Below are 24,668 nucleotides of genomic sequence, written 5' to 3'. Positions count from 1 at the left end.
GAGTTTCTGAATGTGTTTGGCAATCTCTCCCAGCTTTGTTTTGTAAGCAGGAGCTCTCTATTCGAAGAATTCATTGACCTCCCTGTGCCATGAAAAGTGACTCAGGAGCTCTGCCCCCTCCCAGGGAAGGGGAAGTTGGGGCCAGTCTTGACACCCAGATGCAAGATGTCTCTCCTGGGCTCTAAGGTGCCTTAGAGACAGCATCTGTGTTTGTAGTGGCAGAACCTACAATTGCGAGTACTTTTTCACAGACAGCGTCTGCCTTCTTAGAAAGGTTTACCCGCTCTCACTGCCAAGGCTTGTGAACGAAGCACCTTGTGATGGAGTATTTGTTAAACCCAAATTAATGTTGGTGAAATCTTCACAAGGCATGTTTATTCATCAGGGGTTATGTGCTTTTGTCAAAAACATGCCATGGTTTAGAGGCATCATCAATAGCTCCACTGGGGGAAACAGAAAATTCTCATTGATTTTGCTTAATGGACCACTTTTTTGGTGAAAACGGAAAATATCTTCAAGTAATTTTATTAATGCCAGATTTATTTTCTGGATTTTCCTTGTCTTCAATCAACTCAAATGGAAATCATATTATTTTTCTAGTGACCCAAGTTAGTTGAAGCTTCTTTTTGTCTATTTTTTTTTTTTTTTTAATGAACTGCTTTTATGGTCTTAGGGAATTTCTTGTTTAAGGAAACTTGGATACACCAGACTCCAGTTCTCCAAACTGAGCACTGAGTCCCTCCCCTCCACAACTTAAAGTTGTGGGTCTAAAATTATAGCCAAGGCCTCCTTCACCTCTCATCTTCTCTCTTTTTTTTTTTTTTAAATATTTATTTGGCTGCGCTGGGTCTTTATTATGGTAGGAGGGATCTAGTTCCCTGATCAGGGATAGAACCTGGGCCCTCTGCATTGGGAGTACAGTCTTTTTTCTTCCATATAGTGATATTGGCAAGAGTCTTTCTCTGGTGCTTGTGGGGGATGGACAGCCCCCACCCCCTTCTCAATGCTGCTGTTGGCAAACATAGTTTGTAGGTGTTTGCTATTCTTTAACAGCAGGAAGACTTTGTTACTTAAACTTTTGATGGCTGCTAATGTTTGCATATTGAAAAGCAGAGACATTACTTTGCCAACAAAGGTTCGTCTAGTCAAGGCTATGGTTTTTCCAGTGGTCACGTATGGATGTGAGAGTTGGACTGTGAAGAAAGCTGAGCGCTGAAGAATTGATGCTTTTGAACTGTGATGTTGGAGAAGACTCTTGAGAGTCCCTTGGACTGCAAGGAGATCCAACCAGTCCATTCTGAAGGAGATCAGCCCTGGGATTTCTTTGGAAGGAATGATGCTAAAGCTGAAACTCTAGTACTTTGGCCACCTCATGTGAAGAGTTGACTCATTGGAAAAGACTCTGATGCTGGGAGGGATTGGGGGCAGGAAGAGAAGGGGACGACAGAGGATGAGATGGCAGGATGGCATCACTGACTTGATGGACGTGAGTCTGAGTGAACTCCGGGAGTTGGTGATGGACAGGGAGGCCTGGCGTGCTGCGATTCTTGGGGTCGCAAAGAGTCGGACACGACTGAGCGACTGAACTGAACTGAACTCACTGAATGTTTGCATGACAGCCTATATAGCATGAGGGCTTCTCTGATGGCTCAGTGGGTGAAGAATCTGCCTGCAGTGCAGGAGACACAGGAGAAATGGGTTGGATCCCTGGGTGGGGAAGATCCGCTGCAAAGGGAATGGCAACCCACTCCAGGTCTTGCCTGGAGAACTCCATGGACAGAGGAGCCTGGCGGGCTGCAGTCTTGGCACTGTTGGCTATAGCCTGCACCATTAGGGAATGAAGAGTGCCATGTTTTAAAGCATTGGCAGCCCCAAGAGATACAGAAATAGTATGAAAAGTACATTTTGGTTTTAAAAATTAAATCACTGGTCATTTTTTCTAAGGTCCATGATAATTTTCAAAGTATTAAAACTGCTCACAGAGTCAAAATACTAGCTCCCAAAGCACGGGTTTCTGCTTTGTTTTTGTGGCGGTTGGTATGTCTTGTGGTTTGCTTTTGAGGTACCAGGCGACCTGGTCACCTCAGCCGCACTTGTCTGAACTTCATTTGCCCCCAGTGGCCCCGCGGTGGTCCCCCTGACTCCTTGGTTTTCAGGAGAGACTGCCCCTGTGCCCAGCCGGCCCTGAGCCTCGTGTCCTTCCACAGGCCCGTTCATCAGCGTCGTCTTATCCAAGCTGGAGAACATGCTGGAGAACTCGCTGCACGTGAACTTGCTGCTCATTGGCATCATCACACAGCTGGCCAGCTACCCGCAGCCCCTCCTGCGCTCCTTCCTGCTCAACACCAACATGGTCTTCCAGCCCAGCGTGCGCTCCCTGTACCAGGTACCGCCCGGCCCCAGGTACCGCCTTGCCCCTGCCCTGCCCACACCTGCTGGGGACCCCGGCTGATGCACAGGCCCAGCCCCCTGCCCCGCTTCGCCCTGTATGCCTGCGCACATGCAAGGGCCCGGCCCCGCCCCTAGCCCCCGGTCCCGCCCCTCTCCCCTGTTCTCATTTGCTCTCCAGCCCAGTACTTTCACGCTGGTTGTGTGGATCATTCTAGACAAACTGAAGATTCGAAGCTTGTTTGATTTGATGTTTTGAGAGCACCACTCCCCCCAGAACACCCAGGCAGTTAAAACCCTGTCGTTCCTGCAGTGGGGGCTGTGCCTGACAGATGTCCTGATAACTCAGAGCAGAACTCCGTGCTGAAGTATTAGAGTCATTAGTGCTGGTTTTAACAGGTCCTCGCGTCTGTGAAGAATAAGATTGAACAGTTCGCCTCTGTGGAGAGAGACTTCCCTGGCCTCCTCATACAGGCCCAGCAATACCTGCTCTTCCGCGTGGACCTCTCCGATCCGAGCCCCGAGACACCCACCAAAGGTCAGCGGGTCCTCCCCTGTCCCTCCCTGTCAGCAGCTCCTGTTCCCCCAGCTTCCCGACTTGGGGTCCTGGGTGCTGCACCAGCTCCTGGATGCTAAAAGCATCTCAAAAGAAAAAAAAAATCTCAGAAAATATTTCCCTTTTCACCCTGAGTGTCATTACACCAAAAGGAAGGTCTGCTCCACCCATACGCAGCCTGGTCCCACTTTGGAGGCTCTAGCAAGGCATTTGTTTTCCTAACGTAGGGTAGTTCAGGGCAGGACTGATGTGGGAGCTGTTTCTAGAATGAATGACTTGGCACGTGTGGGCCAGAAAGAAGCCTTATGTGCATATTGTTTGGTTGGTGCTACCCCAAGGAGGGCATCCATTTTATTTATTGTGTTTTCAGAGACTTTTGAGCCCCAAATAAATGTGCTTCAGGGCTCCAGAAGGTGAAAGCCGTTCATCTGGGCTCCAGAAGGTGAAAGCCGTTCATCTGGAGCAAGAGAAGTAAAGTTTATGTGCACCTTAAACCTTCCAAGATGCCTTTCCATGGGCTCTGGAGGGCTGGCCGATCAGGTGGCACAGGAACCCGAGGACTGGCCACGGGGCCTGGGGAAAGGGCTGCCCAGCCTTGATTAAGCTCTGGTCACACAGATTTGACAACAGCTGTCTCTCTTCCTGAGCTGGCTTCTGTTCATCTCCCTTGAGACAAGTCAGGCTTCTCTGTGGCTGGTGGACAACAGAGAGCAGGGCTGTTGGTCTGGGCTAAAGCACGTGATGGGAAACAAGATGTGGAGTGAGAAGCAGGAATGTAATTCAGAGCAGTGTTACACCACTGAGGGAAGCTGGGAAGCTGGGTGGCTCGGCCCTCTGACGCCCTGGCTGCCGTGTAGCTGTCTGTTCTTGGTTACTTGTCTTCATGGGACTTAGGCCTCGACTCTCAAGTGAAGCTTTGTCTTCTGTCTCTTGAGTTCTTTCTGACTGCAGAATTCAGGGTGTGAAAGGTGATTAGAACACTACAAGACGGACTCTGAGAGAAAGGGAGCCCTGTGCCCCTGGTGAAGTGAGGGGGAGGCTTCAAGCACAGGCCATGGAGAAGAGCAGGTGGCCAGTCTTGGATGGAGGGGAGCCCCCCGTCTGTGGAAGGTGGGCTGCAGGTTCCCTGCGGCCTCTGCTAGCCTCATGCCCGTCAGCCTGGTGGCTTGTCCCTCCTGGCAGGGGGCATGCTGCTGTGACTCACCCTGCGGGAGCGGTGTGCCAGTTAGCTTTTGTGCATAATAAACCACCGCAAAAGACTCCAGATACAGTGATCCCACACGCTCATGAGTCTGTGTGGTTGCCAGGTTGATCTGCTGCTCTGGGTGAGCATGGCTGACGCTGGCAGCACTTGCTCAGTGTGGCTGGGCGTCTGGGATGGCCTGGCTCACACCGGTGGCTGCTGGCTGGGGCGATGGGGTGATGAGGGTCTGTGTTACTCATCATCCAGTGGGTTTGCCCTGGCTTGGCAGCTTAATGGCTGTCAGGTAGCGGGAGCAGAAGACACAGTCTCTTGAAGCCCCAGATGGGGACCCCCCCACCTAACAGGTTGATTCTGCTGCATTGTCGGCCAAGCCACTGGGTCAGCCCAGCTGCAGGAGTGGAGCAGACCCCCCGACCCCCCGGATGGGATGATCATGGGATGCGGGATCATGGCCATGTGCAGCCTCCAGACAGAAGGCAACTCAAGTCTTGTGCTGCGCTCTGGGCTTGGTCTTTATTTGTACTTTGCAGTTTGCAAGGTGCCTTCATAGACAGTTTTCCTTTTCAGACAGCAGTGTGCAGTGGACATGCAGGGTACTGTTAGCTCGTTTGCATAGAAGGAGGCTGAAGGTATTGGCTCAGAGAGGTTGGCCAGGTGCCTGGTTCAGAGAGCCTGAGGGCTCATGCCCTGACCGGCCTCCTGGACCCACACAATCCTGGTGACGGTGGTGGGCTTGGGGTGGAGGGGTCCTTGAAACCCTGTGCTCCATCCTGGCTTCAGACTGTGTGACGGCGGTGGCTGCTGGATACGTGCCCAGGGGCTCTTGTTCCCGCCTCATAAGGTGGTCAGTTAGGCAGCTGTGGCGGATGATTTCTAAGGCCTGTGACTCTCAGGGGACGTTGACTTGTAGGAAGTGTCTCTTGGGATAGAAGACTCCCCTTTGATGGAGTTTTTCAGATTAACCTCCTAATTAACCTCTTTCAGGTTTGCAAAGTGACAGCTCCCCTCAACTTTAAAAATCTTTCAACTCACAGAATGACCAAGGTCTCTGTCCCTTGTACAAACTGACTCGTGTGTGATATGATTGCTTATAGATGAGATGGGCCTGGGAGCCTGGTTCTCACAGGGGCGCAGAACAGCGAGCGATCAGAATCCCGTGAGAGGCGCATACTGGGGAGTCTAGTGTCTGTGCTCCTTGTCTGACGCCATTGCGGAGGTGCAGGGTAACTCACTTCTCTAACTTCTCCAGTCTTCCAGCAGTATCCTGACAACCGTTTGCTGTGGCCTTTCAGACCCAGGGCAACAGTTTAGGAAGCCACTCCCGGTTCTGGCATTTATACTTCCTTTCCTTCCTACTTCTCCTCTGGGTGCTGTGCCTGCACACTGGGCCATTTTCCAAGGGGTGTATGGTTCATGGACCTGCAGCCTGAGCTGCCCCGTCACGCAGGCCCAGGTGAAACCAGCCTCCTCACTAACGCTTTGATCAGTCTGGGTGGACTTCTGTGCTGAAACAGTGTCACTCTCGAGCCTCGTGGTCTGTGAACCCCAGCCACTTGCCAGGCATTTCATGTTTCGCTCAAATACAAATTCCAAACCACAAAGGTGGTATTTTCTGTTATTTACGTATAGAGTCCTTTCACTGACTGCTAGTTCTGGAGGGGTCAGGTAGGTATTATTTCCATTTTACGGAAAAGGAAACCGAGCCATTATGTGACTAGCTGGTTGCCAGGTAGGGACCATAACTTGAGTCTCCTTGTTTTTGAGTTGAGTTTGACTCAAGGAAAGAACCATGAGTTCTCTATGCTGCTGGGACAGAACCACTGCCAGGACTTCTGCTGGGCTTCTGCCTCCCTCACTGGGCATCCCCCCGTCTTCATCAGTGAAGACAGTGTTAATTCTTGGGTTGAAGCTGGGTAAATGAGGCTTAGCGATGACACTTAAAACTCATGGATCAAGCTAGATAAATGATCCACAAAAGCCCTTTGCGGGGAAAGAGTAAGTTTGAAAGAGAAAGATGGAGATGAGGTGCAGGGAGCAGCTGACAATGGCGGGTTCCTCCCCTCATTCATTCAGCAAATGTCTGTTAGCTGTTCTGTGGATGAGTGTGGTGGGGGGGCGGGCATGAAGGACACAGTGTTTAGGGGCTCAGCTCTTAGGAACTTCAAAGTCTTAACAGAGGACAAAGAACAGAAACAGCACCACCAGGCTGAAGGGCCCTGCAGACCCCAGCTGGTAAATAAAATGAGTGGGAGGCTCCAACAGGGGGTCACTTCCAAGGGCAGGAAGCACAAGTGGTTTATAGAGTCAGTGGCAACTGAATTGATGGCAGTGTGATGGCTGTCACTTACCAAGAGGTCCTTGTGCGCGTTATACCTGTTGACTCCATCTTTCTGTGAGTCTGTGAGAAATGAGGCCAGTAAAGTACAGAGAGGTAAACCACCTCGCCTGATGTCCCTCAGCCAGGACGTGGCCGAGTCTGTGCCCTTAACCACGGTTCTGGTACTTCTTAAACCTGGTGAGCCTTAGGTGTGCAGACACGGGAGGGAGTGCCAGGTGGGGCCCAGCATGTGCAGTGTGGGTCGGTCTGCTGCCTGGGTCCCATCTCCCTGGGAATCCCGGCTGGCCTCCTGGCTGGGCCCCGCCACGTCCCTGAGAGCTGGGTGCTGTGGCACTGGGGGCGGGTGTCGCTCCGGCGTGGCCCCCAGGCTGGGGGCTGGCTGTGTCCCCAGGGACGTCAGCGCTCTGTCCTCACTCTTTTGTCAAGGCACAGTGTGAGTTTCTGCTGAAAGGCAGCAGATTCTCAACAACCTCCCCAGTTCTTTATGGCATGAGCTGTGATAAGCTTTAATCTAAAAGGATATTTAAAGCAGTAGAGTGGAGGATTTTTTTTTAACACTAAAGACGATAGTAGTGAGATGTGGAAAGTACTATAAATGTCAGGAATTTTTAGTACCATAGTTAAGCAACACTCTGAGAAGAATGTTGAGAAATGGGGCTGAATTCTAAAAAGCAGCCAAAATAATGAAGAGCTTGAATATAATGATTTATAAGGAGTAATGAGTCTGTTGGAGAGGGGCGCGGAGGAAGACATAAATAATTCCTATCGATATGGAGATCTTCAGGAATTAAATAGGTAAGCTGAACCATTTTAATTGGTAAACTGATGCAATATGAAAATGCAAATCACTTGGATATACAAAATTTGGTTCATATCATCTTGGACGAACATTATTGAAACTGAGATTGAAACTCCTGGAAACCTTGCTTGAATGGAAGGTCCAAGCCACCTGCTGCGAGATGCCTGTGGTGGTGGAGAGCTCCCAGTCTGGTCTTATGAGCATTCAGCTTCCTCTCCATCATTCCAGCCTCGAAAAGGCTTCATCCATTTTGTTCCTCCCAAAGGCTGGAGGTCCCACCCAGAAGGGGCTGGGATCGGGGCAGGAAGCCCTGGAGGCCGGAGCCCTGTGCCCAGGCAGCGTGGTGTGTGTGACTCAGGCCGCCTTGCACAGCCCTGCGAGGTGGTCAGGGCTCAGCTGGCAAAGGGAGGGTGGTCACCCCGACCCCAGGAGGCATGGAGGGTCGGTGTCCCTGTTGTCCTGCGTCTTCACTTGGCTGACTCGGCGGGAGGAGACGCCTTTTCCCTTTCCCCTTCGTCTCGCCCCAGGCGCAGAGGGTTCCTGATGAACCTATATTCTTGCCACAGTTTCTTCTTGTAGAGCCTCATATAGGAATTGGGATAAAACTCTCATTACATGCCTGATGCTGGAGCTGATCTGCTGGGTGGATCTGAGTGTCTCAGAGGGGAGTAGAGGGGGGCTCTTTAGGCTGCAGTCAGAGTGGGAACTGAACGTCCGCACCCCCTCCCCCACTTCCAGCACGCACACGTCACTTAAGGGCAGACAGAAGGGCTCCAGGAGGCTCCTCACCACGGCTGCCTGCCTTCTGGTTTCAGATCCCGTTCAGGACGCCTCCAGGACAGGAAGCGGCAAGAACTTTTTGGATGGCCCCCCAAAAGTGCTTCAGCCTTTCCTGACGAACAGAGCCAAGGTGGTGGGGGCGCCCCCCAGCCTGCCCCCACCGGTGCGGGACACCATGCTAGCAGCCGCCCTCTTCCCTGAGTTCCTGAAGGAGCTGGCTGCCCTGGCCCAGGAACACTCCATCCTCTGCTGCAGGATCCTGGGCGACCCGGACGACGCCTGCTGGTAGTCTGGAAGTCTGGTTCTGGTTTTCTGCGGTGTTAGTCTTGACTGAATGTTGAATGCAAAGCTGCTTATAGACATCTCTACTTGGAGACTTCCTGACGATACTTGATTTTGGGGGAGGGGGGCCTTCTCTGCACCTCCTCTCTCTCCAGCCAGGCTTCCCCACCTTGTCTTCCCACTAACGTGGTTGCTCCTTTGGCAGGCTTTCTGGGCTCCGTTTTTCTTCCTCCTCAAGAGGTCTTGGTCCTTATCCTCCCATTCCTTTGAGTAGGAGCGTAGGTTCTGCCTTGCAGCAATAGGTCACACCCAGCAATCACCAGGGGTCAGTGACTTCTGGAGGTGCCCGTGCCAGAGGGCTGGCCCTCCAGCAGCACGTGAACACGTGCCTGCCCCTGCTGCCTTCCGCATCGTGGCCCCCCCTACAAAGGGAGGAGTAAAGACGGAGCCCCTCTTGCCCCCAACACAAGCACGGATCATCCGTCCTTTTGCGTTTTGCTTGCACCACGTGTATTCCAACACACGCTGCCTTATGGTGCAGGCAGATCCACTGGCCTCAGCTCTCTGCCCAGGAAGTCAGGCACAGCTGGAGAGAATGTGGGATGCAGGGAAATGTCTTCTTGCTTGAGAGCTTTCTTTACTCACTGTATCACCACCTAAACACTGAACATAGCCTTATTTTAGTAAGATTTGCACACAATGAACTCTGCCTATGCAAACTGTTACTTTGGTTTTTAGGACTCTGATCAACCCTATGAACAAAGCATGGTATCTGATGCTTATGTAAGAAGACAAGCATTGTTATTTTTTTAAGTGTTTTATGAAAAACTGATTCATTTGTGAAACTATCTCATGGTGGGTATTTTTGGGGAGTATGGAGTGGGGGAAAGGATAAAGGTAAATTAAATACAATCTGTACAAACCTTGGTAATTATTTAAAAATCTGTTTGCTTTTTCTAATGTGTTGCACTTTGTAGAGAAACAGGGACTGCACAGCCTCTGGGAACTGGGATTTAAGGGCCAGCAGGTCATAGGGAGCCCCGCCAAGCCAAGTGCCTGCTGGGGCCTCGCTCTGCACAGAAACGCTGCCTTCTGAGTAATGGGGCTCATTAGACGGCCCCATCATGATGTACTAGCGCATCTCTGCTCTGCAGCCCACTCCGCCAGGCGTAATTATACTCAGAGCCTTGGTCTACTCCCACGGAGAGGGAGACGCACACAAAATAATTGTGGGCTAAAAAAAACAAGACCATAAACAACCGATATTCATGGATGTTATTAGGTTCCACTGCCCTGTTCTGTGTGCAGGCGAGAAGCGTGAACTAGGATGAGCTCTGTTTGGAAGGAAATTGGAAGCCCCGGGCCTCTCCTCCTTGTGGGTGTCTTGCTGAGACCCTGGCAGCAGTGCCTCAGGAGCGCCAGTGTGGTTTTAATCAGGCCCTAGTATAGCAGGGGCATGAAGGAGAAAAGCGCATGAGATGCTGCAGAGCTGAGGCTGCCATTGTGTTCAGGGACCTCGAAGCAGCTCTGTATCCGAAGCGGGCAAGTCCCCCAGGGATGAGGCCCCTGGAGCCGCGGCTGGGGCCAGGTGGCTCCTCGGAGCCAGCCTCACAGTCCTCCAGGTCCAGGCAAGGAACCAGTGATACCGATTTGCTGGGCATTCTGACTTCCGGTTTGCCTACCCGGCTGAGGGGCACACTGGCCTGCTTTTGGCTTCCCAGCGCCCACTCGTATTTGCACAAGTTTCCACTGGAAAACAAAGTGTCTCGGAGGCGGAGAGAGAGGAACGGAAAGATGGCGTTTCGGCTGTAACTTATTACCTTCCAGCTTTGCTTTGCGTAAGTTATCTACCTTCCAGTTTGGACTCACTGGGTATATAAGATGCTCAAGTTGCCTCCGGAAGCCATACCCTTTAGCTTTCTGGTGTGATTTACACTTCTCTCCGTCATCTGGTGATGGTGTGGAGTCTTTTTCTTGCTTTATTACAGAAAACTACAGTCCTCTATGTGGAAGGCGCCCCCTGGGGAAGAATATGTATTTTAAAATAGATACTGAAGTAGACTTCAAGGAGGACGGAGGTGACCCGAGTGTGAGTGAGAGGCAGGAGGATTAACTCCCGTGGTAGGTTCTGGTAGTGAGCCCACATGCCAGCCCTGTCTGTCTGGAGGCAGACACCAGTTTGGGTTTCTGGATCCATTGCAGCCCTCGACCGAGTGTTATGTCCAGGGTTTCTCAAAATGAAGTCAGAAAATGAACCTGGAAATACATTCGTGGGAACGGGTGAACTTCTGCAGTCGAGGGGGAACAGCCAGGTGGGCTGGGCAAGGATGTTTGGGGGTGGGTTGGCCGTGCGTGAGGCACACGAGAGGCCGGAAGCTGAATTAGAAGAGCAGCCCTGAGGAGTCTGGAGACATGGACGCTGTCCAGGCAGACACAGATGAATGGCAGCGGGTGGTGATGGGAACCCTTGCTGGGAAAAATCTTGGTACTGAAGTAGATGGACTTCCCGGGTGGCATTAGTGGTAAAGACCTGCCTGCCAGTGCAGGAGACGTTAAGAGACGCGGGTTTGATCCCTGGGTCAGGAAGATCCCCTGGAGAAAGGCACGGCACCCCACTGCAGTACTCTTGCCTGGAGAACCCCATGGACAGAGGAGCCTGGTGGGCTACAGTCCATGGGGTTGCAGAGAGACATGACTGAGTGACTCATCTCACACAATGAAGAAGAATATTCTAGTCATAAAGTAGCAGGTGGGATGTTTAGAAATCTCCTTTGCAATGAGATTGGGGAAGCATTTTGAATGATACTGGGCATGCTGTAAAATGTTCTTGCAGGGCCGCTTTACCACGTGGTGGGCCCCCGCATCAGCCGCTGTGCTGCGGGCTGGAAGGCTCAGTGGGCACGGGTTTCGGTGCTGCCCAGGTTGGGGTCCCTGTGTCAGGCCTGGTGGTCCCGGGCAGCAGAGGTTGAGTCAAGTTCCTGCAGTAGCACATCCTTCACTGAGATTCATAATTCAGAGTCTGATCTGAAGTTCTAGATGAACTGGGTTTTGTGGTTCAAAGTATATGAGAGCACTGGGATATTTTAAAATTGATTTTTGGAAATAGCCAAGTAAATGTTTTTAAAATTTTAAAGCAATTCCAAGTTGAGTTTAGCCTAAAATACAATTTTACGGACTAAAGTACAGAGTCCCAGACATGAAATGGCAATGCTGGAGTAACCAGAGATGTGTGTTTTTTAGTAGGTACTTCCTTTTCCTGGTATTTAGAGGAAATGGTCCCCATTTTACTTAGTAAAATACTTTCAGGTACTAGGATTGGAATCAGTGTCTCCGTAACATGTAGGAAGGGGCTGTTTATTCCCCCGTGGGTCCTCAGGGGTACCTTTTCCTCAGCAAGTGGCTTTTATTTAGGCCTGCTGCAGTGGTTGATTTCAAGCCATTAAGACATCCTGGGGCCAGGGTAATGGGGGAGCGTGTCCTCTTAGGTACAGAATCTAGAAACAGACACGGTGCTCGGGGCTGAGAGTTGTTTTTGTTGTCTCTGGCTCAGCCTGGTTGCGCAGTCCACGTGGCTGGGCTTCCCGCTGGGTCCAGAGGTTTGGGACTGCGGGTGGGCTGCCTGATCCGAACGTGGGTCAGTGTGTCTCGGCTGCTCTACAGGATGTGCGGCTGGGGCAGGGGTGGGACGTGCCACAGGCAGAAGGGTGAACGTCTGCAGTGCACGCCCAACCTCACGTGGGGGCGGGCGGGTCAATGTGGTCACTAATCATCAGCTACGCGTTTACTGAATGGCCGGCACACTCAGCCATTTAAATGAAGGACATTATTGCAGGTCAGCTATTACTGCGCCTGAAGCAAACAGCCCACCCACTGGAAAAGACTCTGATGCTGCAAAGACTGATGGCAGGTCAAGGGGACAGCAGAGGATGAGACGATTAGCTAGCATCACTGACTCAATGGACATGAACTTGAGTTCAGTGGACACCAAACTCTGGGAGATGGTGATGGACAGGGAAGCCTGGTGTGCTGCAGTCCAGGGGTCGCAAGAGTGAGATGTGACTCAGCGACCAGGCAGAACAGTGCTCCTGCACCTGCTGCCTGAAGTCACTGGCCAGCTGGGTGTAATCTGGCTCGCCCCACACCCCAGCCAGCTTAGTGGTATTAGCTCTTCCTGAATAGCAGGCCTCTGTAGCCCAAGCTTCCGGTCGTTGAAGATATTCTCGACCCTTTCTTGCTTCAGCCATCAGTCTGTAAATCACACAACACTAACTCTCCATCTAAAACAGCCTAAGATAGAACACTATCAAACAAGTTTATACTCTACTCTTAAATCACATCACGGAGGAAACATTTTAAGAAAATGGAGCTGATTCCCCACCCCCCCCACCCCCCCCCTTTGAGTGACCATCATAAACCTAAATGCTTTAGAAAGAGCTCTCGAAAGACTAAGAATTGTTTCAGGATAACTTTGCCTCAGTAAATCCTCTCTATATTCAGGCTTTTAATTAGGCCATTCCTTGTGCTGGAGAACAGATCATCCTGGCAGCTCATTAACAGGATAAACAGGGCTCCGGTAAAAAATTTTCCCTGAGGCTTTGCGGGGACAAAGTTCTTTGGCTTTGCACTTGCAGTCCTGAGATGGGACCGGTTTTAGCTGAGCCTGCCCCTCCCTGCCCCCACGTCCCCCACGAGGAACAAGGCTGCCAGCAGCGTGCACACAGCCCTCAGGCATCTGGGGGGACCTGGGCTTTACTGTGTCCTTTCACAACCTGACAAGGGAGACGGCAGCTCTTGGGCCAGATCACGCATTTCACGGGGCTGAGGCTGCAGAAGTCTGTGCTGCTTGGGGTGGCAGCTGACTTTTATTGGGACACGTGTAGAAAAGGCCCACCTGTAACAAGGCCCCATTCTGCCCTGCAGAGAGATTTTAAAAGAGGGAATTTGGGGTTGATGATACTATTTAAATGATCGTGGCTAAGATGCTTGACTAAGGGAGGCAGAGAGAAGATTTCAATCAGATGCTTTCCATCTGACCACCAGGGATCATCAACTCTGCTCACAAATACTCTGTGAATGCATTTGTCTAAAACCTGCTGGAGAGACATGGCAGCGATCTACGTGCTTCTTTTGGGGGTGGAAAACGATGGTCTTTCCGTTAGATTTAGTGTTCTTTTTTCCCCCAAATAGCCACTACGTAGGATCCTTGAAATGATGCTGCTGAACTCAACAGACATGAAAAATACAATTTAGGTTGTGGGTCCTGGTCATATGCTATGTACTAAACAAGCCAACTCAAAGCTTTAGGAGGGTGGTTTACCTGAAAAAAAATTCATAGTCTTCTTCCAGGTTCTCACTAATTATAAAAAAGGAGGGGGGAGCTCAGCTAAAACATCCTTGCTGCTGCTACTGCTAAGTCGCTTCAGTCGTGTCCGACTCTGCGACCCCATAGACGGCAGCCCACTAGGCTCCTCTGTCCCTGGGATTCTCCAGGCAAGAATACTGGAGTGGGTTGCAACTTTTTTCCCCCCAGGGTTGCCTACATCTTAAAAGATAGGAACAGAAGTTTACCTGGATGCAGAACCCTCGACAGAGTTAAGAAGCTCCTTCCTTGTCCTAGAATTTAAAAGCCCAGAGGTTGGAGGCACCCACCTCTCATACGAAAGGGCCCCCACAAAAGGCAATCTTTTTTCTTTCTTCTGGCTGTGAGACGTGGGGGATCTTAGTTCCCTGACCAGGGATCAAACCCACACCCCCTGCAGTGGAAGCACGGAGGCTTAACCCCTGGACTGCCAGGGAAGTCCCTGTCCATTAATTTAGTTTTATAAATCTAGTGGACTTTTACTAAAAACGGACTCTGTGCCTGGTAGCATGCTAAGCCCTCCCGTCCTGCCTGAACCAGCCAGAGCACACACCTGGAGCAGGCCCGCCGGGAAGCCAGTCTCCCAGCCCGCCCCTCTCCCGGCCTACAGGTGTGTGCATTCCAGTGACAGACGCGATCGCTTCACCTGTGGCGCCAGCTCATCCATTTTAATGAGATTTCCCCCAGAAAAGCAGACCACCAGACTAAATTCACACTCATGCAAAAATGCATTTAACACTGTATTTCGTTGAAGCCCTTTTTACAAGTAGAGCCACATGTGAATTTCTTAGGGCGTTACATAAAGACGTATTTCAAATCTCTAGTCAGGCTCCAAGTAAGATATCAGCTGTGTTTTTCTTTTCCTATTAGCAGTGGTAACAACATAATCTGATTTTTTGGATTTTGGAAGTGGGCATTCAAGATAACGGGCAGTTGTCAGAGCCGGACGATAATCAGCAGAGATCAGCAGTGTTAAACTGAGGCAACCGGTTTATAACCCTGTATGTTTCATGTGGATGACACGTTTCTGCTTCACTAAATGTTACAGTGTGTTCACCACCAAGGGCTGTTTCTGCCGCCGCCAGACAGCTGACCCCCTTTTACCCATTTCCTTCTCTCTGCCCCCCACCCTCACCCCAGCAATGGGATTTTTCTCCAAAATGATCAGTCCATAATACAGTTTACATATGACACAATATTATTGGTAAATGGTCTTCATTCAACTGTCCCCACCCCTCTCCAGTCCCATTCAAGTCAGCCCTTGATTTAAAATGGTCTGCAAAGGTTGGCTAGTGCTTTCTGTAAAGTCTGATGACCAAGAAGCCAGATCTTTGGTGAAAATGGAGTTTGGAAAACAAAACTGGACTCTTACTGTTTCTTACAAAATCATGCTGCTGCCAGATTCCAGTCTCAGGAGCAAAGGGGTTGGGGGTCAGGGGTTGGGGACTGGCTCTGACTTTCTGTCTCGAAAGCGGCTTGATGAGCAGTTTACTGTCAGGCCCAGTGGTTTTCAGAACCGTTAACAGGACGTGCAAGGGGCACACGGCTTCCCGGGTGATGTCACATATTCTCAACACTCATTTTTTACAAAGTAAAACCTTACCTCTTCATGCCTGTCTGAAATAAACCAGATGGCTCGTTTCCTTCCTGCCCCTGCTCTTCTGGCTGGGAAGAAGGACAGTCCTCCCAATACTCCCAGTTAGGGAAATCCTGAGCCAGCGTCCACAACCAGAAGCGTGAACAGCTGAGGCGCTGGCGGGGGACAGTCTGCTCTTCTCCGGGTCCCCGCTGCCTCGGGAGCACCGCTCATGATGAAGACACTTGTCCTCTTCTCAGCACAGACAGAACTCAGTGTAAAGTCAGGGCTGCCAAAGATTTCGTCCTCTTATGTCAGCTTACTTGACATGTGCTTTTAAAAATCAGAACTTGCAAATGTGGTCTTTCGCACTGAGTCAGAGGTAACAGAGGCACGAGGGGAACACAGGGGGCCCCCCGGGGAAGCAGGGAAACACTATTACTGTCCCGGGAATTGCGGTGGGGCGGGGGGGAGTGGGGGTGGAGGGCAACCCTGGGAGGTGCTCTTAACTGGACCACAGAAACCGCTAAAGGTCACAATTTCCATTTACTAGTTTGTCCTCTTACTCTTCCCAGGCAAAACAAATCAGTTTAATGTTACAGCTTTTTTATCTCCTTATCAAACTTTTTGGCCTGAGGGTGGGGAGGGGGAGTTATCAATCAACTGCACAATCTTTGACATATAAGTTAATTTTTTATGTGATATTTCAGTATATTTTATTCATTAAATCTATTTGAAAACTGATGTTGTCTTTTTTATGGAGGAAAAAAATCCCTTATGCTCAGATCCCTGCTTTCTGGGATCCCAGAGCACTGAGTGAGCAACAACAGTTTTACTCAGTGGATGGGAGAATACCACTACTTCATGGTATTAACTAAGGCTCATACCCTCCTCTCCAACCATGAGAGCTCCCCAAACAAAATACTGCGTCCAGACCACCGTCTCTCTCCACCACTGCCCATCCCCAGCGCCTAGAATGATGCTGGGCCCAGAGGACGTGCTTACAAATGGATGAGGGCCCTGCAGAGTGAGATGTCGTCCTAGGAGGTACAGCATCTGAGTGTGCGCGCGCTCAGCGTCACCGCGTTTCTCACCGTCGACACACCTCTCCTGGAACCCTGTGATGTCCATGAAGCCTTCTGTGGAGGCGGCATCTCCAGGCGCAGGTGGGCAGGGCCTCGGACATCAGCTTGCACAGGCTCTGGCCGGGCCTTGGCAGGAGGACCCGAACCCATCAGGATGACAGCTGCCTCTCCAGCACCTCCTTGATCGCTGTTGGATCTGCTCGGCCCAGAGTCGCTTTTCGGACCAACCCAATCAGTTTGTTTATAGCTCTGGGGTTTCCCCTCTTTAGATCCATTACCTTTAAAAACAGAAATTGTTTTAGAGGGGAAAATAGAGACTCTTGCCTAAAAAAAATCCTTAATCAAGTTTGGGCTTACTGAAACAAATTTAGTTTCTTTTTTCTGTATTAGATATAAAATGAGAAGAGGACAAAGGGGAGAGGGTGACCTTTGGAGGCGGCTTCTGGGCTCCTGGCAGAGGAGGTACCTGCTCCCTGGCCTCCTGATTAAAAGGCTCCAAGGGCTGCGCACCCAGTGCCGGATCGTGAGCACCCCTCTCCCCAAACCCTTCAGGCTCAGTGGGCCCTCATCCCCCAGCTTCCTGCCAAGAAGCTTGTTTGCTAGAAGGCAAATCCAGGAGATGGCAACGCTCCCCAAGCATCCGAGTGGGGGGTGCTGGGCGGGCAGGCAGGGGTGCTGAGCGCCTGTCAAACAGCCAATGCGTCAGGGTCGCCCGCCCGACCTCCTGCCCCGATCAGCACCGGCGCCTGCGCGAGCTGCACGCAGTGCCGCAGACTGAGTCTGAAACGAGAAGTGTCTTTATCAGCCACTCCAGATGAGGCTGGGAGATGGAGACTGCCGAAACCCCATGCAAGCTCATTTTCCTTATCGAGAGCTCTTCACAGAGCTGTTAGTGTCCCTGCAAGCTGATGAGTGGGTGGCATCGTTCTAAAAGGGATGGTAGCAGTTTATCCCCCACTGAAAAGAATCTCTGCACAATGATTAGATTGGGGGGTGGGGGATGGGCCTCATTTTAGTTTTCTTCTATTTTGTTCTCTGCTCACAACACAAAATGACTTGATTTCCAGCTCTGTTCCCGTGAAGGACTTTCTCCATAATTTACAAATGATTTTCAAACCTTCTGTCTTTCCTCCCACCGCTCCAAGGCAGAGAACTGAGGTGTCTGCCCCTGTGCACGCAGTCCCACCTGCTGCTTTCTGATACAGAGGTCTCCTTACAGAGCAGAGCTCGGGGACCCTGTGAGAGCGCCCCTGTCTCGGGAGGTCAACAGTGGCTGAGTCCCCCTTCCACCGGGATGCCATGAGACTCAACTGCAGGGGTGGATCTTCCTCCTAGGAAAAGCTGTAATTTTCCAGTGTTCACCTAATTGCATCTCTTGACTTCAGCTGAAAACTGACAAAATTAACTGGGGGATCACGGATGAACCCGGGCCAACCATTGTCAGGAAGCTCCGCTGGACTGTAGGGGGACAGCAGCAGAGGCGGCCCTCTGCCCAAAGCTACTGCGCCTGCGTGACGACCCCTCCCCGCGGGGATGCGTACCACGTCGGGGTGTGCCTCCAGCGTGGAGCGGCAGAGCTGCTCCAGGGCCTCTGGGTCCTGCAGCAGTTCAAGCTTCTTTTCTGCAACGATCTGTGCTGGGGTCTTGCCTTCATTCCTCCACAGTTCCTCAAACACCTGTTGGGGGAAGGAGGGTGGAGAGAGGAGGGGTCAGTGAGATCCAGCCATGTGCAGACACACTGGGGCCTCTCCACACTGAGCCCAAGACCATGCTGGTGGAGATGGAGATGGCTTATCTGCGCTGGTGGACTCCAAGGGCACAACGGGGAGGGCGGGGAGTGTGAGGTGATTCCTCAGGTCCCTGCTGACGCGAGTTCCACTGGATGAATTAGCTGACGTGTTGGCTCATAACATATATCACCTGCAAGGCCTTCTTTTAAGCGTCTCTGCAGCAACCCTTTCCCGGGAAGCAGGCATGGATACTGCCTGCAGCTGGGGCCTGGAAGCTGAATGCCTGGCAGTCACGGGCCGCTGCAGCCACTGTGGCTCAAAGTGCAGAGCCGGCCTGAGTTGACCGCCCAGACTCAGCCTTTGCCTGGCACTCAATACAGCAGGGACCCAACAGGCCCCAACATTGGCTGGATCTGCCTGGGCCAAAATAACCAGGATAGAGGCAGTTCAGGGATCACGGCCAAAATACAGCATTCAGAAGGAAACGCAGGACAAGGCTGGGATGATGCTTTTAAATGCAGAGGGGCTGGCTGCTCCCTGAGCATGTGTGTTGGGCTGGATGTGGGGTGAGGACCAAGTGACCCAGGGAATTGCACCCTTCGCGGGCCTCCAGGAACAATGCTGGGGGGCCGCAATGTTCTCCACTCCAGAGTTAAGAATGCATCAGCTTATTAACTTTACAAATCAGTCAAGCGCAGCCCAGCCCCAGCCCCCCGGGCTGACACAGTGGGTTCCAGAATCCAGTCCTCTGCTCCTTCCAGTTTAAGACACAGACTGCCTTCCTGGCTTCAGTCAGCAGGGTGGGAGTCTCTGAAGGCGGCCCAGGCCGGACTCTGCGGGCTCCCTGGCCCCCTTGCTGCAGTCATCCTGGCTCTGGGGTTGCCAGCCTCGTGCTGTGGCACAAATCCTCAGCTTTTGCCCGTGTCTGATCTCCACCCTGGAAGCACTGCTACTGCTGCTAAGTCACTTCAGTCGTGTCCGATTCTGTGCGACCCCATAGACGGCAGCCCACCAGGCTCCCCCGTCCCTGGGATTCTCCAGGCAAGAACACTGGAGTGGGTAGCCATTTCTTTCTCCAATGCAGGCAAGTGAAAAGTGAAAGTGAAGTCGCTCAGTCGTGTCCGACTCTTCACGACCCCATGGACTTGCAGCCAAGCAGGCTCCTCCGTCCATGGAATTTTCCAGGCAAGAGTATGGAGTGGGGAGCCACTGCCTTCTCCCTGGGAAGCACTATGGAAGCGCAATTGTCCCTGGCCGGGTGTGCAGCTCCCAGGCCTGCTGCTGCAAGACAAACCCGTGTCACAAGGGGTTCCTACCAGCAGAGTGGGGAATGCAAGCTGGGGACCCTGAGCACACCCTGCCCACCAGAGCTGGCTCTGACACATGGGGCAGAAACTCAGCCTTCAGTTCCTGCAGGTCAAGCACACATCCTTTTAACTACCACCCGACTGTGTCTTTAGTTTTAAAGGATCTGCAGGGGAAGGACAGGAGAGCACACAGCCCCCTGGCCTGCCCCGCCTGTTTGGGGCTTCCAGGGTCAGAGTGCGGGCAAGGGGGAGACCTGTTCTGGGGGGGCGGAGACAGACAAGACAGAGAGGGTGCCCCTCTGGGCAGAGGTAAGCGTCATCAAAGGTCTTTCTTCCAGACATCAATCCAGGCCTCCAAGAGAAGCAGGCCCACGAAAACATCCAAAGAACTGACCCACCAAAAAGGGAGAAAGAGACATCAAATCATTTGAAAGTTTTACTGCACGACATAATATTTTCTGCATTAAAAGGTTTCTGGTGATTTGTTTAAAAGCAGACCTCTGAGAAGACAAGTGGAAACTGCTTACACGGCGTGCTAAGGAGACAACCCCTGGGGGGCAGCGGGCCATGTGCACCTCCTTCAGGCTCGCACGGCGGAGACACGCAGGCATCCGGGGTGCTCGCTCTCAGGGCCTGGCTGGCCAGCAGCCTATACGACACTGAGGGCCGCTGAGTCCCGGAGGCTCGGGACCTTGGTCTGCCAGCCACAGCGGGCTTGTGGCTCTGCAGGTAGGGGTTTGGTGGGCCCTGTCCTTTGCAGGGAGAGGAGACAGGGGTTCTGTCAGAAATGGATCCTGTGAGAGGAGAGCCTAGGCGTTTTTGTCTGCAGCTACCAGAAGTTGCTCAGGGTGATAAATAACCTTTGAGTTTCTGTTGCCCTCCTAACTCTTCTGTGCCCAGGGAGCTAAGCAGATGAGGTTTGTTAAGTCTCAGAAGCACTGTTGGGGCACCTGGGGGGAAGGGGCAGTAGAATGTGTCAGGGATGAAAATAATGGGTGATGATGGAAGGGAGAGCCAGGAAGCAAAAGATGGATTAATAATAAATTCGACATAAAGTGGGAGTCTTTGGAGTTCAGAATATTCTCAAGGCAGGATGATTCCTTCTGCTTATCTGTCATTCTGAGGGGTCATCCTGAGTCAATTTTTTTTCCCCATCTCCTAGTTATCCAATCCAACTCTGTTATCCAATAACCCGTGGAACCAGAGTCTTTCTACCTCACAGGCTTTCTAAAACCTAAGGCCTCCTTGGATTCCTCTGTTAAATTCAGTAAAAATTAATTGTAACACATTTTTCCACTGTAAAATATAACACATTTTATAGTACACCATAAAAATAAGACACAAAAAGACACTTGATGTAATTAGTCAAAAAGGAAATGCAAATCAAACCCACCCTGAGCTACTGCTTTACACCTACTAGGAAGGATAACTAGTCAGAGAAGGCCAGTTACAACTGCTGGTGGGGACACGGAAGGACTGGAATCATCCCCCGCTGCTGACCGGACTGCGGGCTGCTGACCGGACCGTGACCGACGGGGCGGCCCATCGGAAAACGGTCTGGCGGGCCCTCAAGGTGTTAAACATACAATTACCACGTGACCCAGAGATTCCATTCCTGTAGGTATAGCCCCAAGAAATTCGAAGATGTGTACCAATCAAATCCTGAACATGCGTGTTCACAGCAGCATTATTCAAAAGAGCCCCAGTGGGAAACAAGCGTCCACCGAGGTCTGTCCACACAATGGAATACTCTTCAGTCATGAAAAGGCGCGGAGGGACCTTCCCGGTGGCCCAGTGGCCAAGACTCTGTGCGCCCAAGGGAGGAGGCCTGGGTTCAGTCCCTGGTCAGGGAATTCAGTCCCCCCTGCCACAACTAAAGTTCCCATATGCCACAACTAGGACTTGGCCCACCAGATAAATAAATAAACATAAACATTTGTCAGAAACCTAAGAAAGGCATGAAGTACAGACATGACGTAGATGGTTTGGAAAACATCATACTAGGTGAAAGCCAGACACCAGAGGTCATACATAGACTGTCAGAGTCCATTCACCGTACATGTCCAGAACAGGAAAATCCAGACAGACAGAGAGCAGATCTGCAGTTGCCTAGAGTGAGGGGTTAATGCAGAGACTGCAGACTGAGCACAGGGTTGGTTTGGGGGTGATGAAAACCTTCTGAAATTAGACAGTGGTGATGGCTATCCATCCTGGTGACTAGACTAAAACCAATGAACTGCACACCTCTTCAAAAATAAAGCTGGACTTCCCTAGCGGTCCAGTGTTGGGAATCTGCTTGCCGGTGCAGGGGCCGTGGGTTCCATCCCTGGGAAGGGAAGATCCCACACGCCGTGGGGCAGCTGACCCTGTGCTCCGCAACAAGAGCCACACGCAGCGAGGAAGACCCAACACAACCAAGAATAAACAAACAGGACTGAGGAACAGCACACGAAGCCTCTCATTGTCAAAAGTCTTAATTTTTTGACCCACTATCTGCACATCCCATAACCCATCCTTCCAGTGGTCTCTCTGCACGGAAATCTGCCTGGGACGACGTTCACCCAATACTGCTGTTGCTGCTGCTGCTAAGTCGCTTCAGTCGTGTCCGACTCTATGCGACCCCATAGACGGCAGCCCACCAGGCCTCCCCGTCCCTGGGATTCTCCAGGCAAGCACACTGGAGTGGGGTGCCATTTCCTTCTACCCAATACTAACGGTAGTTAATTCAAGGTGGTAGAACTGGAAAATCTTTCTATTTTTCTGCATTACCTAAGTTCTTTATAACGAAAAATACCATTTTTCCCACCAGAAAAATTGGTTATTTTTTAAAAATCGTAAAGTAGAGCAATGTAAAGACAACCCCCCCAAGGCAAGTGTGTAAGGGAGAGCCCCTCGTGCGACACTGACTGCCTCACCGATCAGACTTTTATTTTGATTCTGTGGTTGCCTCACAGAAGCCAGGATCCATCCCTACCTCCTTTAAACACACCGGAAGCCAAAAGAATCCAAAACTGCCTCTATCTGTATCTGACCCCAGCTGTCAGCAGCCCCTGCAGTCCCCAGCTCTGTCCTCTGAAACTCACAGTCACTGCACCCGGCTTTCCTCACTGGCGCAGGCGGAGTGGGAAGGGGAAGGTCTTTTCCTCTTCGCTTTCAAATGCTACAATTCATCTGCTCTTAAATGTATATACAGTTTCTTTCTGCCCTCAGGCCATTTACTCTTTCTGCTCCTGCCGAGCACTGTCATAAACATGTGTATTCCTCCCACATCCAGGCAACCAAAAGCCTGCCCTAAACGTGTCGCGGTTCCTGTACTTGACAGCCTCACTTGGTGGTGGGGAGACAGTCTTTATTAGCTCCTGTCGCTGGTTTCACAGTACAGAGAAGGGTGTATGCTCCATGGTGCCTTGTAATTAGCCCAAAGCAGCAACTTTTCCAAAGCCTCACTTTGTACCCTGCTACTACTGAGGACGCGTATAAATATTAGATGCAAAAGGCACCATTAAAGTAGCATTAAGTTTCTGGCTGAAGCATTTGACAACTGTGAGATCTGGAGTTGAGACCAGGCAGCCGCCTTGGTGCTCTTTATCCTTCTGGGTGCTTATCTGTAAGCGTTTCTGAGTTCCAGAACGTTGGGCCTACCTGAGACTGTCCGGCGGGGGTGGAGATGAGGTGGAAGGCCTCCTCTGACAGTGAGGCTGTTTTTTTATGGGTCTTCACACATTAGGCATGTGTGTAAACTTTGATCTATGTAGTGGGAAGTGGTGTGTCTGACCTCGCCCTTCTCGCAGGAAGACTGACTTTCAGGGCTAACCATGTGAGCCCTGGTCCCGGGTGGGAGGACGGGAGAGGGGGGACTAGGGCCGGGGAACAGGGGACGCGCACGGTCCAAGCCCCAGGAGCTGCAGGGCCCCACCGCTCACATGAACACGTTTGGGAAATAGTCCAGGCAAAGCCAGACAACTACTCTCTCTGGTTAACGAAGATGAGACGCAAGTTACCTGTGTCGTACATGGGACAGGCTTTATTTCATTTGCTACATAAAGTGTTTCTGCCTCTCAGGATAAAAACGGCACTTAGCAACTTCTCTAAAAATAGCACTCAGAGACTTCCCTGGGGGTCCGGCGGTTAAAAGTCCTCCTGCCCAAAGGAATCCATAAACAATGAAAAGACAACCTTCAGAATGGGAGAAAATAACTGCAAATGAAGCAATGGACAAAGGATTAACCTCCAAAATACAGAGCAGCTCACGTAGCTCAATATCAGAAAACAAACAACCCGATCAAACAATGGGCAGAAGACCGGAACAGACATTTCTCCAAAGAAGACATACAGATGGCTAATCAACACATGAAAAAACGCTCAACATCGTTTATTACTAGAGACTGTAAATCAAAACTAAAACAAGCTATCACCCCACAACAGTGAGAATGGCCACCATCGAAAAATCTACAGACAATAAATGCTGGAGAGGGTGTGGAGAAAAGGGAACCCTCTTGCCAACTGTTGGTAGGAATGCGAACTGATATAGTCACTATGGAGAACAGTATGGAGATTCCTCTAAAAATTAGAAAAAAAACTACCATACGACCCAGCAATCCTACTACTATTATCAGTTCAGTTCAGTTCAGTCGCTCAGTCGTGTCTGACTCTTTGTAACCCCATGAACTGCACCACACCAGGCCTCCCTGTCCAACACCAACTCCCGGAATTTACCCAAACTCATGTCCATTGAGTTGGTGAGCAATCCAACCATCTCATCCTCTGTGGTCCCCTTCTCCTCCTGCCCTTAATCTTTCCCAGCATCAGGGTCTTTTCTAATGAGTCAGTTCTTCGCATCAGGTGGCCAAAGTATTGGAGTTTCAGCTTTAGCATCAATCCTTCCAATGAACACCCAGGACTGATCTCCTCTAGGATGGACTGGTTGGATCTCCTTGCAGAAGGGACTCTCAAGAGTCTTCTCCAACACTGTAGTTCAAAAGCATCAATTCTTCAGCGCTCAGCTTTCTTTACAGTCCAACTCTCACATCCATACATGGAAACTAGAAAAACCATCGCCTTGACTAATGGACCTTTGATGGCAAAGTAATGTCTCTGCTTTTGAATATGCTGTCTAGGTTGGTCATAACTTTCCTTCCAAGGTGTAAGCGTCTTTTAATTTCATGGTTGCAGTCACCATCTGCAGTGATTTTGGAGCCCCCCAAAAATAGAGTCTGACACTGTTTCCACTGTTTCCCCATCTATTTCCCATGAAGTGATGGGAC

General features: G+C 51.1%; 2 protein-coding genes across 20 annotated transcripts in view; one reads left to right on the top strand and one right to left on the bottom strand.

Moving 5' to 3' along the window:
• Positions 1 to 9,269, top strand: part of FHIP1A (FHF complex subunit HOOK interacting protein 1A) — a 308,835-nt gene extending 299,566 nt beyond the window's left edge. For all 13 annotated transcript variants that reach the window (XM_086346317.1, XM_086346327.1, XM_086346321.1 and 10 more), the window contains 3 exons: positions 2,208 to 2,386; positions 2,788 to 2,926; positions 8,101 to 9,269. In XM_086346317.1, coding sequence (XP_086202443.1) covers positions 2,208 to 2,386; positions 2,788 to 2,926; positions 8,101 to 8,354 — 572 coding nt within the window. In that variant the 3' untranslated portion in view covers positions 8,355 to 9,269. The remainder of the gene's footprint in view (positions 1 to 2,207; positions 2,387 to 2,787; positions 2,927 to 8,100) is intronic.
• A 5,164-nt stretch (positions 9,270 to 14,433) lies between these two features.
• The window catches only part of GATB (glutamyl-tRNA amidotransferase subunit B), a 103,219-nt gene continuing 92,984 nt past the window's right edge, over positions 14,434 to 24,668 (bottom strand). For all 7 annotated transcript variants that reach the window (XM_086346334.1, XM_086346335.1, XM_086346336.1 and 4 more), the window contains 2 exons: positions 17,909 to 18,043; positions 14,434 to 16,645 (listed from right to left, as the gene is read on the bottom strand). In XM_086346334.1, the coding sequence (XP_086202460.1) occupies positions 16,517 to 16,645; positions 17,909 to 18,043 (264 nt within the window). In that variant the 3' untranslated portion in view covers positions 14,434 to 16,516. The remainder of the gene's footprint in view (positions 16,646 to 17,908; positions 18,044 to 24,668) is intronic.

This window comes from Bos grunniens, chromosome 17 (assembly GCF_055505025.1).
Source record: "Bos grunniens cultivar Pamir isolate PY7600 chromosome 17, Bosgru_T2T1.0, whole genome shotgun sequence".
Taxonomy (NCBI): domain Eukaryota; kingdom Metazoa; phylum Chordata; class Mammalia; order Artiodactyla; family Bovidae; genus Bos; species Bos grunniens.
This window is presented reverse-complemented; position numbering and strand designations above follow the sequence as displayed.